This window comes from Ziziphus jujuba, chromosome 12, assembly GCF_031755915.1.
Source record: "Ziziphus jujuba cultivar Dongzao chromosome 12, ASM3175591v1".
Classification (NCBI taxonomy): Eukaryota; Viridiplantae; Streptophyta; class Magnoliopsida; order Rosales; family Rhamnaceae; genus Ziziphus; species Ziziphus jujuba.
Window position 1 is genome coordinate 19,838,559 of NC_083390.1, and position 13,569 is coordinate 19,852,127.

General features: G+C 32.1%; 1 protein-coding gene across 1 annotated transcript; it reads right to left on the reverse strand.

The window, feature by feature from the left end:
* Positions 1–9,057: 9,057 nt before the first annotated feature.
* Positions 9,058–10,968, reverse strand: LOC112490177 (MLP-like protein 328). Its single transcript, XM_060813173.1, has 3 exons — positions 10,965–10,968; positions 10,076–10,333; positions 9,058–9,510 (listed from the first exon to the last, which is right to left on the reverse strand). The coding sequence occupies exons 1-3, from the start codon at positions 10,966–10,968 to the stop codon at positions 9,359–9,361; spliced, it is 414 nt and encodes a 137-aa protein (XP_060669156.1). The 3' UTR covers positions 9,058–9,358.
* Between the last annotated feature and the right edge of the window lie 2,601 nt (positions 10,969–13,569).

A 13,569-nucleotide genomic window follows, 5' to 3' on the forward strand; every position in this document is an offset into this window, starting at 1 on the left:
TTTCTTTCACATGTTGTAAAGCTAAACTACTACTCTTTTTAAAAATTTAAGCTGCTTAAAAATGGATCATTCTCATTATCATTATATTTATATTAGCTCAATTGTGATGATCAGTGTAAATGGGTACAATATGTGTTAGCACGTTACCTGGTGTCCAGTCTTATGTTGTCTGGGGTTGGAATAGAAAATGATTCAAATACAATGGTAGTCATTTTCATAAAACCAAAGTGTTTTTAGAACGGTTGATTTCAGACTTCAACAGAACTCCAAAGTTAAAACTAATAAGCTGACTGTGCCGTAGCCATGTCATCACATAGCCACGTCATCATACAATCTGGATCAACAAGAGTTTGCTTCAAACAAATCACCTCCAAGTGATAAAAACAAAACTGGTGCAGGATACAGGTTATCAGCGATAAAGCTGGTGTAGCTGGTGTAGTTATCTGTCATTGGTAATCCTTATTTTGCCTTTTCTTGTAACTAACGTATGGGAAAATACTTGTATAAATAATGCTGTAAAAGTCAATATTAGATGCAGAAAAAAGTGCAGTAAACAGTTAAGTAATACAATATACACAAGCACATTTGTTGTTCCTTTCTTGTTTTTTATCATGGTATCAGAGCTTGGAAAATCTCCAAAGCTTAATCTGAATGTAGCTTTGGAAATTGAACCAAGATTAACCATCCAATCTTTTCATCAATGTTCCAGTTTGATATCTTTAAAACTTGATTTTTCAAATTATCTACTATGGAGATCACAAATGCTTCCCTTGGTTCGAAGTTTGGGAATTCTACATCACATTACTGATGCTGAACGTCCATTAGAAGAACTTCAGATAGAAACTAGTGGAGGCAGTGGAAGTAGTAAAGTTTGTAATCCAAATTATCAACTATGGATCAACAATGATGGCCTGTTTTTAACTTGGTTGCTAGGGACAATGACAGTAGATGTGCTCAGCTTCACCTTCGGCCTGGAGACAGCTTTCAGTGTTTGGCACGCCATTGAAGAGCAACTGCTGCCAGCTACAAAGGAGAAGGAAATCTACTTAACTGATTGTTTGATGGGTTTGAAGAAAGGATCTGCAACCTTAGATGAGTATCTCAAAAAATTTAACTCTATTTGTGATAATTTATTTACAATTGGAAAACCAGTGAATGATTTGGATAAATGCTTTCATTTATCTAGAGGATTAGGCCATACTTATCAAGATTTTAGGTTGGCTATGTCGTCAAAGCCCCTATATCCGACATATACGCAGTTTGTTCTCTCTTTAAGGTCTCATGAACAGGTTCTAAGTAATTTTTCAGAAGAAAAACAGGGCCTAAATCAAGAATATGCATTTGTTGGGCGACGAAGTCGTGGAACAAGAAGAGGACGTGGTGGCAGATTCAATTTCCGTGGACGTGGTTTTGGACCCGCAAGCTTCTCTGTGCCAAATCGTGGAGTTTTCAGTCCTACAAACTTTTCTGTCCATAATCGTGGAGGAAGTCACTTTTCAACACAAGGCCGTGGCAGCTATTTTTCCGGTAATATGGCTCCTGCACCAGTTTCTAATGGCACTCAGACCTTGAAATCCTCTCAAAAAGAAGCAGTCATATGTCAAATATGTGGTAGACCCTATCATACTGCTTCCAATTGTTGGAACAAATATGATCCTATAGATGAACTCGGTGAACACCATGAAGCTAATGTTGCCCATAAAGTTCAAGAAGAACCCACATTTTTTGCAGATTCTGGAGCTACATCCCACATGACTAATGACCTAGGTACCTTATCAATTTCTAAACCTTACAAGGGATCAGATGTTATCTATGTGGGTAACGGGAAAGCTTTATCAATTTCCCATTTTGGAAACACTACACTTAAATCTCGTCAGAAAAATATTTCTTTAAAAAATGTTTTGGTAGTTCCAGAATTGACAAAAAAATTTACTTTCAGTTAGTAAATTGACTGATGATAATGCTTGTAGTGTGGAATTCACCTCTACTGGTTTTTTGATTAAGGACCTCAACAATCAAATAATAGCCAAGGGGCGTAGACAAGGTGGACTGTATGCTTTGAATGATGACAGTTACAATCAAGCGTTGGCAGCAATAAAATGTGGAGGTGGTTCATCTGAATTGTGGCATCTCAGATTGGGTCATCCAAACACTCAGTTCTTACAAATCTTAGATAAAAATAAAAATATTTTTGTTTCAAGTTGGATGACAAATTCCTCTGTGTGTGAAAGTTGTCAGTTAGGGAAGCAATGTAAACTTCCTTTTGGTACTTCCAATAATCTTTCTACTGCTCCTTTGAATAAGATACATTGTGACCTATGGGGACCTGCTCCTATTTTATCTACTCAAGGTTTTAAATATTACATTATTTTTATTGATGATTACAGTAGATTCATTTGGTTTTATCCTTTAAAAAGGAAATCAGATTTCTATGATAACTTTTCTCAAATTTCAGAAGATGGTTGAAAATCAATTTGATAAAAAAATTAAAATCTTTCAAAGTGATGGTGGCGGTGAATTTCAATCACAGATATTTATATCTCATTTGGATTATTGTGGTATTATTCATCAAATTTCTTGTCCAAGAACACCACAACAAAATGATGTAGCTGAACGAAAGCATCGTCACCTTGTTGAAACAGGTTTGACTATGATGTTTCATGCTGAGATACCACCTAAATATTGGGTAGATATTTTTTTGACTGCTACATATTTGATAAATAGGTTGCCAGCTTCTTCATTAAAAATGGAAATTCCATATAAAAAATTATATGGACAATTGCCACATTATATGGGTCTTCGAGTTTTGGGTTGCAGATGTTATCCATATCTTAGACAATCGGGAAATAATAAGTTTATGAAGAAAACTTATCCGTGTATTTTTATTGCTACAGTCCTTCTCACAAGGGGTACAGATGCTTGGATCCAAAGACAAATCGAGTATTTATTTCAAGGCACGTTGTATTTGATGAAACATTATTTCCTTTCAAAATTAATATTTCTTCTATTTCATAGGAACCTCGTGAACTGACTACTTTCTTTAATGCTAATGAGTGGTATGCCACACCCAAGGACCAAGGCTCACACGACACTCAAAACCAAAATTGGTCACTCAACCCTTTACCCAACAGTTCATACAGCAAGAACCAGTACACAACACCTATATTACCCACCAGCTGTTGTGAGGAGACAACCCACTTACAACCAGTCTTTCCTTCCTCACCTACCACCTGCTGCCCTCCATCCCAACCGGTCCCCACTCACACACACACCCCCATGTCACCTACCTCCTCACCTACCCCCTGCTGCACTACATCACAGCCGGTCCCCACTCACTCACAATCATTTTCTGATCAGGTACCACCCTCTCCTACAACCATCACAGTTCCTCCTACTCCCACTCAAGACATCTCCTCTCAATTATTTGTGGACTTAGACTTCCCACCGTTACCATCTCTTTCCCCTCAACCTCCCATTCAACCTCATCACCCCATGCTCACACGCCATCAGCTTAAACAAAACCCCCACCGTGTCATTGAGCTTCATCCTCATAATACCACGAACACTGCTCTTCTCCTTGAAACAACCCCTGTTCCCGTTCCCAAATCAGTCAAGACAGCCCTTACTCTCCCTAAATGGCACAATGCCATGCTTGAAGAATTATCTGCTCTTCACGCCAATGCCACTTGGGTCTTAGTACCTCGGCCAGTGAATGTTAATGTGGTCGGTTCCAAATGGGTCTATCGTGTGAAATACAAAGAGGATGGTTCTTTGGATCGTTATAAAGTACGCTTGGTGGCCAAAGGTTATACGCAAATTGAAGGCCTCGACTATGATGAGACTTTCAGCCCGATGGTGAAACCCACTTCTATTCGGTTGATCATATCCATTGCTCTTTCCTATGGGTGGCCGGTTAAGCAACTTGATGTAAAAAATGCTTTTTTGAATGGGTATCTTAAAGAACAGGTTTTTATGGAGCAACCTCTTGGATTTGTTGATCGTACTAACCCATATTATGTGTGCCTTCTCAAACGATCTCTTTATGGCCTCAAACAAGCTCCTAGAGCTTGGTTTGATCGCCTCTCACAGTGCTTACTCGGCTTGGGTTTCCAATGTAGTAAAGCTGACTCTTCTTTGTTTATTTTTAAACAAACCACTGACATTGTTCCTCTCCTCGTCTATGTCGATGATGTTCTCTTAACAGGTTCTAATACTTCTTTACTTGCTGCTTTGGTCACCCGCTTGAACACCGAATTTGCTCTGAAGGATCTTGGTTCTCTTCATTATTTTTTGGGTATTGAAGCTCGGCCTTTTCTGGTGGTTTGTTCTTATCTCAAACCAAATATGCTCATGATCTTTTGCAGCGGGCCAATTTGTTAGGCGCTGCGCCCATGGCCACCCCGATTTCTGTCAAACAAACCTTTCACAGCCAAGATCATCTTCCTGTCAATGCAACCAAATATCGAAGCTTGGTGGGAGCACTTCAATATCTCACATTTACACGGCCGGATATTCAGCAAGCTGTTAATCATGTGTGTCAACATTTTCAAACTCCCCAACAGCAGCATCTTCGGGCCGTTAAGCATATCCTCTGATATGTTTGTGGTACCATGGACTATGGTTTACGTTTCTTAAAACAAAGCTCCAATTGTCTTCAAGGCTGCTCTGATGCAGACTGGGCTGGCTGCCCTTTAACTAGACGCAGCACTACAGGTTTTTGCATTTACTTTGGTGCCAACTTGATCTCTTGGTCCTCCAAAAAACAACCTACTGTTGCTCGTTCCAGTACCGAAGCTGAATATCGAGCCATGGCCTTCGCTGCCGCCGAACTCACTTGGATCTCTCACTTGCTGCAAGAAATTGGTATCTTGTATGACAGGCCCCTAAAGCTGTATTGTGATAATCTTAGTGCTCTTCATCTCACCCTCAATCCAGTTTTTCATAATCGAACTAAAAACTTTTAGCTCGACTATCATTTCATTCGAGAGAAGGTTGCCTTTGGAGAAATTATCACCCAGTACCTGCCATCTTCTTCTCAAATTGCAGATCTGTTTACAAAACCTCTCAACCGTTCTCAATTTCTTCATTTTCGCGGCAAACTGGGAGTTCACAAGCTCCCACTCGTCAGTTTGAGGGGGGATGATAAGCTGACTGTGCCGCAGCCATGTCACAGTTAGCAGCCATGTCATCACATAGCCACGTCATCATACAATCTGGATCAACAAGAGTTTGCTTCAAACAAATCACCTCCAAGTGATAAAAACAATACTGGTGCAGGATAAATGTTATCAGCGATAAAGCTGGTGTAGCTGGTGTAGTTATCTGTCATTGGTAATCCTTATTTTGCCTTTTCTTGTAACTAACGTATGGGAAAATACTTGTATAAATAATGCTGTAAAAGTCAATATTAGATGCAGAAAAAAGTGCAGTAAACAGTTAAGTAATACAATATACACAAGCACATTTTTTGTTCCTTTCTTGTTTTTTATCAAAAACATGCTTAGAAAACAGTTACCGATCACATAGTCTTACATAAGCAACATTGTACCTGTCATAAGTAAGATTTGGTTATATACTGTATTAATAGTTAATCCTCCCCATTTATGACTTCAAGCATTATTATTTTTCCAAAATTCTTTCACGACCATGTTGTAGAGCCAAACTACTATTCTTTTTAAAAATTTAAGCTGCATAAAAATGGGTCATTGTCATTATATTTATATTACTTAATTGCAAAGATCGGTGTGACGGGTATAAAAGGTACTAACAGGCTACCTGGTGTTTCGATCTTATTTCATCTAGCTATAAAATGGGGGATGGTTCAAATGTGATGATAGTAACTTTCATAATGCCGAAGCCTTTTTAAAGTGGTTGACTTCAAGATTCAAAATGATTCTGAAGTTAAGCAATGCTCAGCCAGGAGTAATTCAAGGATAAGTGACCTTTTAGGAAGCTCTAAATCCTTGGATAACCTCCTAGGAATGTATTAATAAAAAACCTTATATCAAATGCAGTAGTTAAATTAAGGATAATATCAACAGAAACTAACATGTTCACAAGTGGAAGCGGGGTGTTACAAATGGTATCAGAGAGGATGCTAAGCCTCAAATGGAGTAAATTATGATAACCGGTGTGGTTGGGTGCAAGAAACACTGACAGGCTATCTATTATCCAGTCCAACATGGTCCAGGTGTAGAGTGGGAGATGATTCAAATATAATAAGAGTCATTTTCATAACATGAAGACTTTTTCAGAGTGATTTCAAACTAATTCCAAAATTAAATGTGCTTATACAAGAGTAATCCAAAAACAGGTGACCTACTAGAAATTTTGAATAAAAAATTTCATACCAAGTGCAGTGGCTAACTTGGAGACAATATCGGTAGAGAATGACAAATTTACTAGCGAACAATATCGACAAAGAGTGATAAGTTCGCCAATGGAGACGAAAGGTTAGATCAATACTCTTTTTCACATTTAAGCCTGATTATCTTTTGGACTTTATTAGATACTTAAACGTGCTTTTGGTAAGAATTATATACATTTACTATTTGACTTCAATGATCTTTTGGAAGGAAGATTTTACTTTTAAACTTAGAATCATTGTTTGAAGCATCCATGACTTTGCCACTAGACAATTTTCATTCTGACAACTAACATATTTTGTTTGCTTCATTTTATAGTCCTGGGGCAGCCCTGAGAGAGTGCAAGATGTGCCACTATAAATATATAATACGTTTTATACATGTATTTGTTTTATTTAAAAAGTTTCTAGAAAAATTATTTTTGCCAAAATTAGTAGGCATAAAATTTGGAGATAAAAGGATTAAAAAATAAATAAATATGAGATGAGTATACATATATTTTGGGAAAAAAAAAGTAGCATATTAATTAATAAGATTTTTTTATTATTATTCTTGAAACCCATATGACAATGTGGCTGAATATGAATAATGCAATAATGCATAGCAAATATCACCATATGCAATTAATAAAGATATATTTATTTATTATTTTATGGAAAGTAAGAAAATAGATATTTTATTCAAATTTAACTAACCTAAGACTAAAATTAGTATTTTTTGATAAATTTTCTCTTATTAAAAGAAATACAAAAAGAAAAAAACCTTTCAATTTCTCTATAGCTATGTTGCTTACTAATTTATTTATGTGCTTCTACAAGCTTTTGCCAATATGCTAGTCTATCTTTGTTCTACCATAATACAGGTTTTCTATTTTTTTATCTTATCTATTTATTTTAATTTTAATTTGTTATCTTGTTGTCTCTTTTTTTCATAAAAAAAAATTAAATTAAAATGCATCATAGAAAACAACTACCTACATATGAAAAATGAAAGAAAAAAAGAAAAGAAAAAAAAAACTGAAGAGTTTATACAATTTCAAAAAGGTGCTCTTGATAGATCCATTGTTAAAGAACTAAAAAAATTTGACTATGTAGCTGAATATTCAGTGAAAGATTTAATAATAACCATCAACTAGATCATTAAAAAATTTAGGACTTAATGAAAATAATAAAAATGAATATGTTGATGTTGATGATCAAGTGCATAATGAAAATGATAAAATTGAAAACTTAAATTATTTAATTGATAATAGGCCCATTCCCTCTAATATTTGTGGTCCAAGAATTTAGAATAATCTTGATATAAAATCTAGAGATTTATTAGTGGTAATGGTTTTACAAGAGATCTTTCATTGGAAACTAGTCCTAAAGATAAATTTTGTAGATAAGTATTGATTATAAGAGTTTAATTAGTGATTTTGCTTCTAGAAATGTGAGAATAATTATTTTTATGAGATTTATTAAGATTCAAGGTTTACACATGGTACTACTTAAGGTATTTGCCTTTTTTTTTTTTTCTTTTTTTTTCTTCTTTTTTTTTGGGTCAAAGGTTTATTCGTATGGAATTACTAAAAGGTATTAGTGGATTGGCTTGGATGGGAGTTTTAAAGGTGCTCTCAAGCGTAAATTAAGTGTTTACTTATACTTTTTTCTTTCATGGAATATGAAAAAAAAAATTGAAATGGTATACTTTTGTTACGTAATAGTTTTATAATTTGTTCTATGCTTGTGTTTCTAAATAAATAATAGAAGAGGCTGACATATATCTATATATATATATACATATGAAAAAAGGAGACTCTTTTTTAATTTTGTAGAAAATATTTCAAATTTGAGGACCGATCCTAGGTAGTCCTTCCAGCTAGAATGCATGCTTTTTGTGTTGCTTATGAAGATATGCATTTACAAATCCTTACATATTGATAGACTTGAACGATTTTGTATCGTTCATCATTGATTGATCGAAAAAGAAGGATTATCTCCTTTCAGTGATTTGGATAATTGTTTTCGGATAATTTGAAAATTTAATTTCTTGATGTGGCAAAATTAAATGTTTTTATTGTAAAATTATTATTGATTCCAAATGTATAATTTATTAAGATGTAAATATATTATATATATCAAGCTATGTCAAATATTTTCTGTCACTTACAGATTATTTTGGTTATGACAAGTGGTAATTTTTTAAATAGATGGTAATATGACAGTAGTGTGACTTAAATCAAGGTTTCTTTGGATTTGAGCTTTGATACTATATTTAATTATTATTGATCCTAAAATTTATAAGATTTCCTATGATGTCCCTAACTACCACATATATCAAAATTTTATGTGCCTGTAATTTATGTATATAAAATGACATACTTAGCCTAAAAATTCGTATAATGTATGTATATAAAATGACATACTTAGCCTAAAAATTCGTATAATGTATGTATATAAAATGACATAATCAATATTAGACTTCTCTATAGCCCAGGAAAAACAAACAACTGATCAAACAATCAAAACAGCTACCCTATATACTATACCTAGAACAAGTTCTATACATAAATTTAGAGAAATTGACCAAACTAACTGGCAAGCAAACAATATAGAAATTGATAAAAACAAAGTGAGATTTATTTTAAAGAAGCTTAGTTACCTGGATTCCCAAACATCTTTATGAAAATATAATCCAGACAATTCTGCTAGCATGATAATTTTTACATATGAAAAGGAGTACAACTTCACGTATTATGTATATATTCAAATACACACGGATTACAACTAGAATGAAGGCACAGCACACCAACCATAAAAACTTATTCAAGCTTCAGCATATATGTATTTGTGATTACCACATTATTAAAGATTACATATCATGCCTGGAGAACATGATGAACATCAATTTCTTTAACAAGACTAACCAGAAATTCCATATATGTGTCTAGAGGATGAGGACCATCAAACTTTCTTTTCTCATAATCCAGAGTGATTTTCACCAGATGATTATTAATTCCTACCCTCGATTTTCGGGGTGAGCTTGAAAGTTGCTTTGTAGTTCTTGTAGTGGTGCAGGATATGTCCTCCAACAGCAATGAATGTTACTGCCTTGTTTTCTTCATCTACTTCAACGTTCTCTTTAAATGTCTCAACATTCCCATCTATATATATTACATATTTCAGTAAACAAAAATAATAGCAAACGTCAAAAAAAAAAAGTTAAAAGAGAAAAAACATGCAAAAAATATTTCCTGAAAATGCTTTTCTTTCTCCCCTTTCTTTCCCAAAAAGTAGAGTTCGATCTAAATCCACTTGCTGTGATGTGAATTTTACTGTTTTTTTCCCCTTTTTTTTTATCGTCTTAAGAAACATTTCTAACCTATATGCAAAGAGTTCAAAATAGTTTTGCCTCTTTTTACCTCATAAATCATTCAATCTGCGGCAATCTTAGAAAAGGCCAACAAAAAAGAGTTGAATCTAAAACAACTTAATTACCTTGATTGAATAGCTAGTTTTTCTTTTCTTCACTGTACTTTTCTTTCCCTTTCTTTGTTGTTTTAAAAAAGCTGAACATATCTAACCTATATGCCAACAAAAAAAAGTTGAACATTTCTACCTTTTCTCCTCATAAAAACCCATTCAATCCCGCTACAATCTTAGAAAAAAGCAGACAATTAATAACAGAAAAAATAGAAGCTATCAAGAGTTTAAGTTGTTGGTTTTTACCTGTTTTATATTTCCACTCCTTGACAGAGCCTCCTTTCTCCCAATCACCTTCATGAACATCAACTGCATGTATATTATTTGAAATGTTTGGTATGTGGTATAATATTGGCTCTTGAATATGGTGTACAATTTGTCTGCACGTGTCTGAACTTCTATGTCGTCTTCTAGCGTACCAATCAGAGCCATGTTGTTGCTGATCATTTAAGTTGTGAATTCGATCGGATATGAACAAATAAATATTGATCACCAGCTTGAATGCTTAAAGGGTATGAAAAACTTGCATCATGAGTTGGAGACTATCCGATACTTATCGAAGCTGACTTTGAGTTGTGTAAATGACAACCCAGCAACACACATGTTTCAGACTGGTCAATCAGCTCTACAGCAAGTCAAAGCAACTATCATCGATGTTGCCAACATCAAGGAATAATGTTTCTAGCTTAAATCAAAGCATCGGATACAAGCAGAAAATCAACAGCAAACATATCATAAGACCAGATGAGAGGAACGCTACAAAGAGCACAAGATATAACGTGGTTTAATTATCAAATGACAACTTACATCCACAGGCTAGCAAAGGAGAGTTTAGATTTCATTGATCAAGAGAAGAATTCAAGCATTTCATACACTCTCTCTTCTTCACAATAAGAACAGACCCAGTTTTCACGTGCAATACTAAGCATGGCTATAATGCTTGCACCTTACATTGCACTAAGCACGGTTCTAGTGCTTACACATTTCTTATTGAACTAAATGCCACATCAGCTCACACATCAATTATGGTTGCCTTTAAAGGCATCTAATAATTAGTTAGCATGGCTATACCATTACATATCTCTTACATTGATTGCACTAAGCACTAAGCACTAAGCATGGCTACAGTGTTTACCCATTTCTTATTGAAATAAATGCCACATCAGATCACACATTAATGATGGTTGCTCTTCCCATCTAAATTTCATTTAAGCTGTTAAGAATATAAGAATATGTGGCTATTAATTTATAATATGGTTATGACTATTTCTCTTTTATTTTGGTTTTAAAACTTTCAAATAAGGACATTTTATCATGAATGCACAAATTCAGTCGCTAATACTCTTTTTTATTTATTTATTTATTTCTTTACTTCTTTAAAAGATTCATAGATAAAAACAAAAATAAAAAACAATCATGAATGCAATAATAATATTCATGAATATGATCATCTAACTAAAATTTTGTAAAATATAAAAATTTTTGAATACTTAACATTTTATACTTATAAAAGAAATATTTGATGACAAAAGTGCATTTTAACATGGAGTATTTCGAGATAAAAGTTATAAAAATTTAGAGAATAAAGCAAAACCAATAACATTAGTTTTAAGTACCTATTTTTAATTTTTGTTGGAAAAATTACTTTAGTGATTTACTAATTTTTAAATTTTTATTCTTTTTGAAAAAAAATATATTTCTTAAAGGTTCTTTTAATACTTAAAACAGATTTTAGACATTTTTTTTCATTCATTGTAAGCATATTATTTGAGGTTTTTGAACCGGGTTTTACTTTTAACTCTACAAGGCCACTTATACACAAAAAGGAGTTTGAGAAAATAATTGTTCTCAAATTCTTATGTGTACAGATTTTAAAAGCACTTTTTGTTATTTTTTAAGATTTTAATAGTTTTGTTTTTATTTTTATTTTTTGTAACTTATAGGTAGTTGACCATAATTTACTTTTGTATTTAATAGATATTTATTAAAAAATCAACTATATTTGGAATTTTTGAAATCAAAAAGAGAGAAAAATAACTTTAACCTTTGAAATAAATTAAAAGCTTCTTGTCTTTTGATACTAAAAAGCCTAGATGAAGCTTAGATTATGAGAACATTTATGTCCTTAAAATCATTGGTGCTAACATCAAAATGTCTGGTGGTGACATCAATGTGGCATGGTGCAGACATTATCATACAGATGTCATAATCATTTTTTAAAAATAAAAAATATATTTCAAAATTTGAAAAAAAATAAATTTATTATTTTTTTCATATTAAATTTATGGTTTTTTTGTTTGGATAATTGCATCCATTCATTTTTCTATTTAAATTAAAATACCCAAAACATAATTAGATGCTTTTAGACCTACAATTAGACAAAAAGATAAAAATTAAAATAGAATTGCAATTTTTGATTTAATAAAAATAATTTTATTAGACCATAATACCAAACTAAAAATTAGACCAAAAAATTACAAAATAAAATAAAAAAATTGTGGTCTAATTTTTTGTGTTTTTTATTTATTTATTTATTTATTTGTTTTTCGGTCTAATAAAATTATTTTTTTGTTATAATTTTTGGTTTAACAGTTAAATTTTTGGACAAATTTTTATTTTTACATTTTTGAGTGGTATATTTTTTGGTCAAATGAAAATTTTTTTCAAAAATAGAAAAATAGACCACAGTTAATTTCCATATCGTTATTTTGGTATATAACTATAATTCATTTTCTCAAATGAAATTTTTTTCAAAAATGGAAAATTTAGATCATTTTGGTCTTTTTTTTTATCTATAAAATGAAAAAATAATAAATATATTTTTAAAATTTTTTATTTCTAAAAAATGAATTATGACATAAGCATGAATTAATTTTTATTGGGCCAAAAATTAAAAAATAAAGGTTCGAAAAAAATTAGACCAAAAAATGATTTTATTTTTATATTTTAATTTTTGGTCTATTTTTATTATGGTATTTTGGTCTAACTTTTTTTGGTTTGGGCAAAAAAAGTTATCTTTTTATATTTGGCAGAATAGAATTATTTTGATTAGATCGAAAATTTCAATTCTATTTTAATTTTTATTTTTGGTCTTAAGTCTAAAAACCTTTTTTTTTTTTTTTTTTTTTGGGTGGAACTCTACTTATATCGTTAAAGTTGTAGACTTCCTCTCCTAGAATTTTCTTTTAGCCAAACAATTAAAATTAAAATTTCACCTTTTAAAACTTCTTTCCTATTGGTTGCATGCTTCAAACGTAGCTTACACTCAAATTAAGGATATTAAAAATAAATAAATAAATAACCTACAAAAAAGGAGGTAGTAAGGAAGCATTTTTTGCTATCTGTCTATAAAAGGATATGTATGCAACTGGATTATGACATTAATTATATCCTAAGTAGGACGTAAATGAACATTAAATTTATATAACTTGACAAATGAAGTTGGTTCAATGATATGATCTTATCTCTAAACCTTTAAGATCATAAGATGTGAGTCTAAGTCCCTTCATAATCTACTTTTTTTTTTTTTTGGAAAGAATATTATATACTTGATTGAGGTATGGATAGACAACAATTATTTTATAGTAATATATGAAAGGGGGACTTTCCAAAATGAAAAAAAACTTATAATGTATAATTCATTTGAACGGATCTATTTAATATATATATATATATATATATATCTGAAAGTCCAATAGGAAAGCATTAATTTTTTATTCCTTCTACTATGTCAATCCAAA

Excerpts from the sequence above, each read along its gene's own strand:
- LOC112490177 (XM_060813173.1), bottom strand. Across the intron at positions 9,511-10,075 it reads GGAGTGGAAATATAAAACAG|ATGGGAATGTTGAGACATTT; the intron begins GTAAAAACCAAC and ends TAATATATATAG.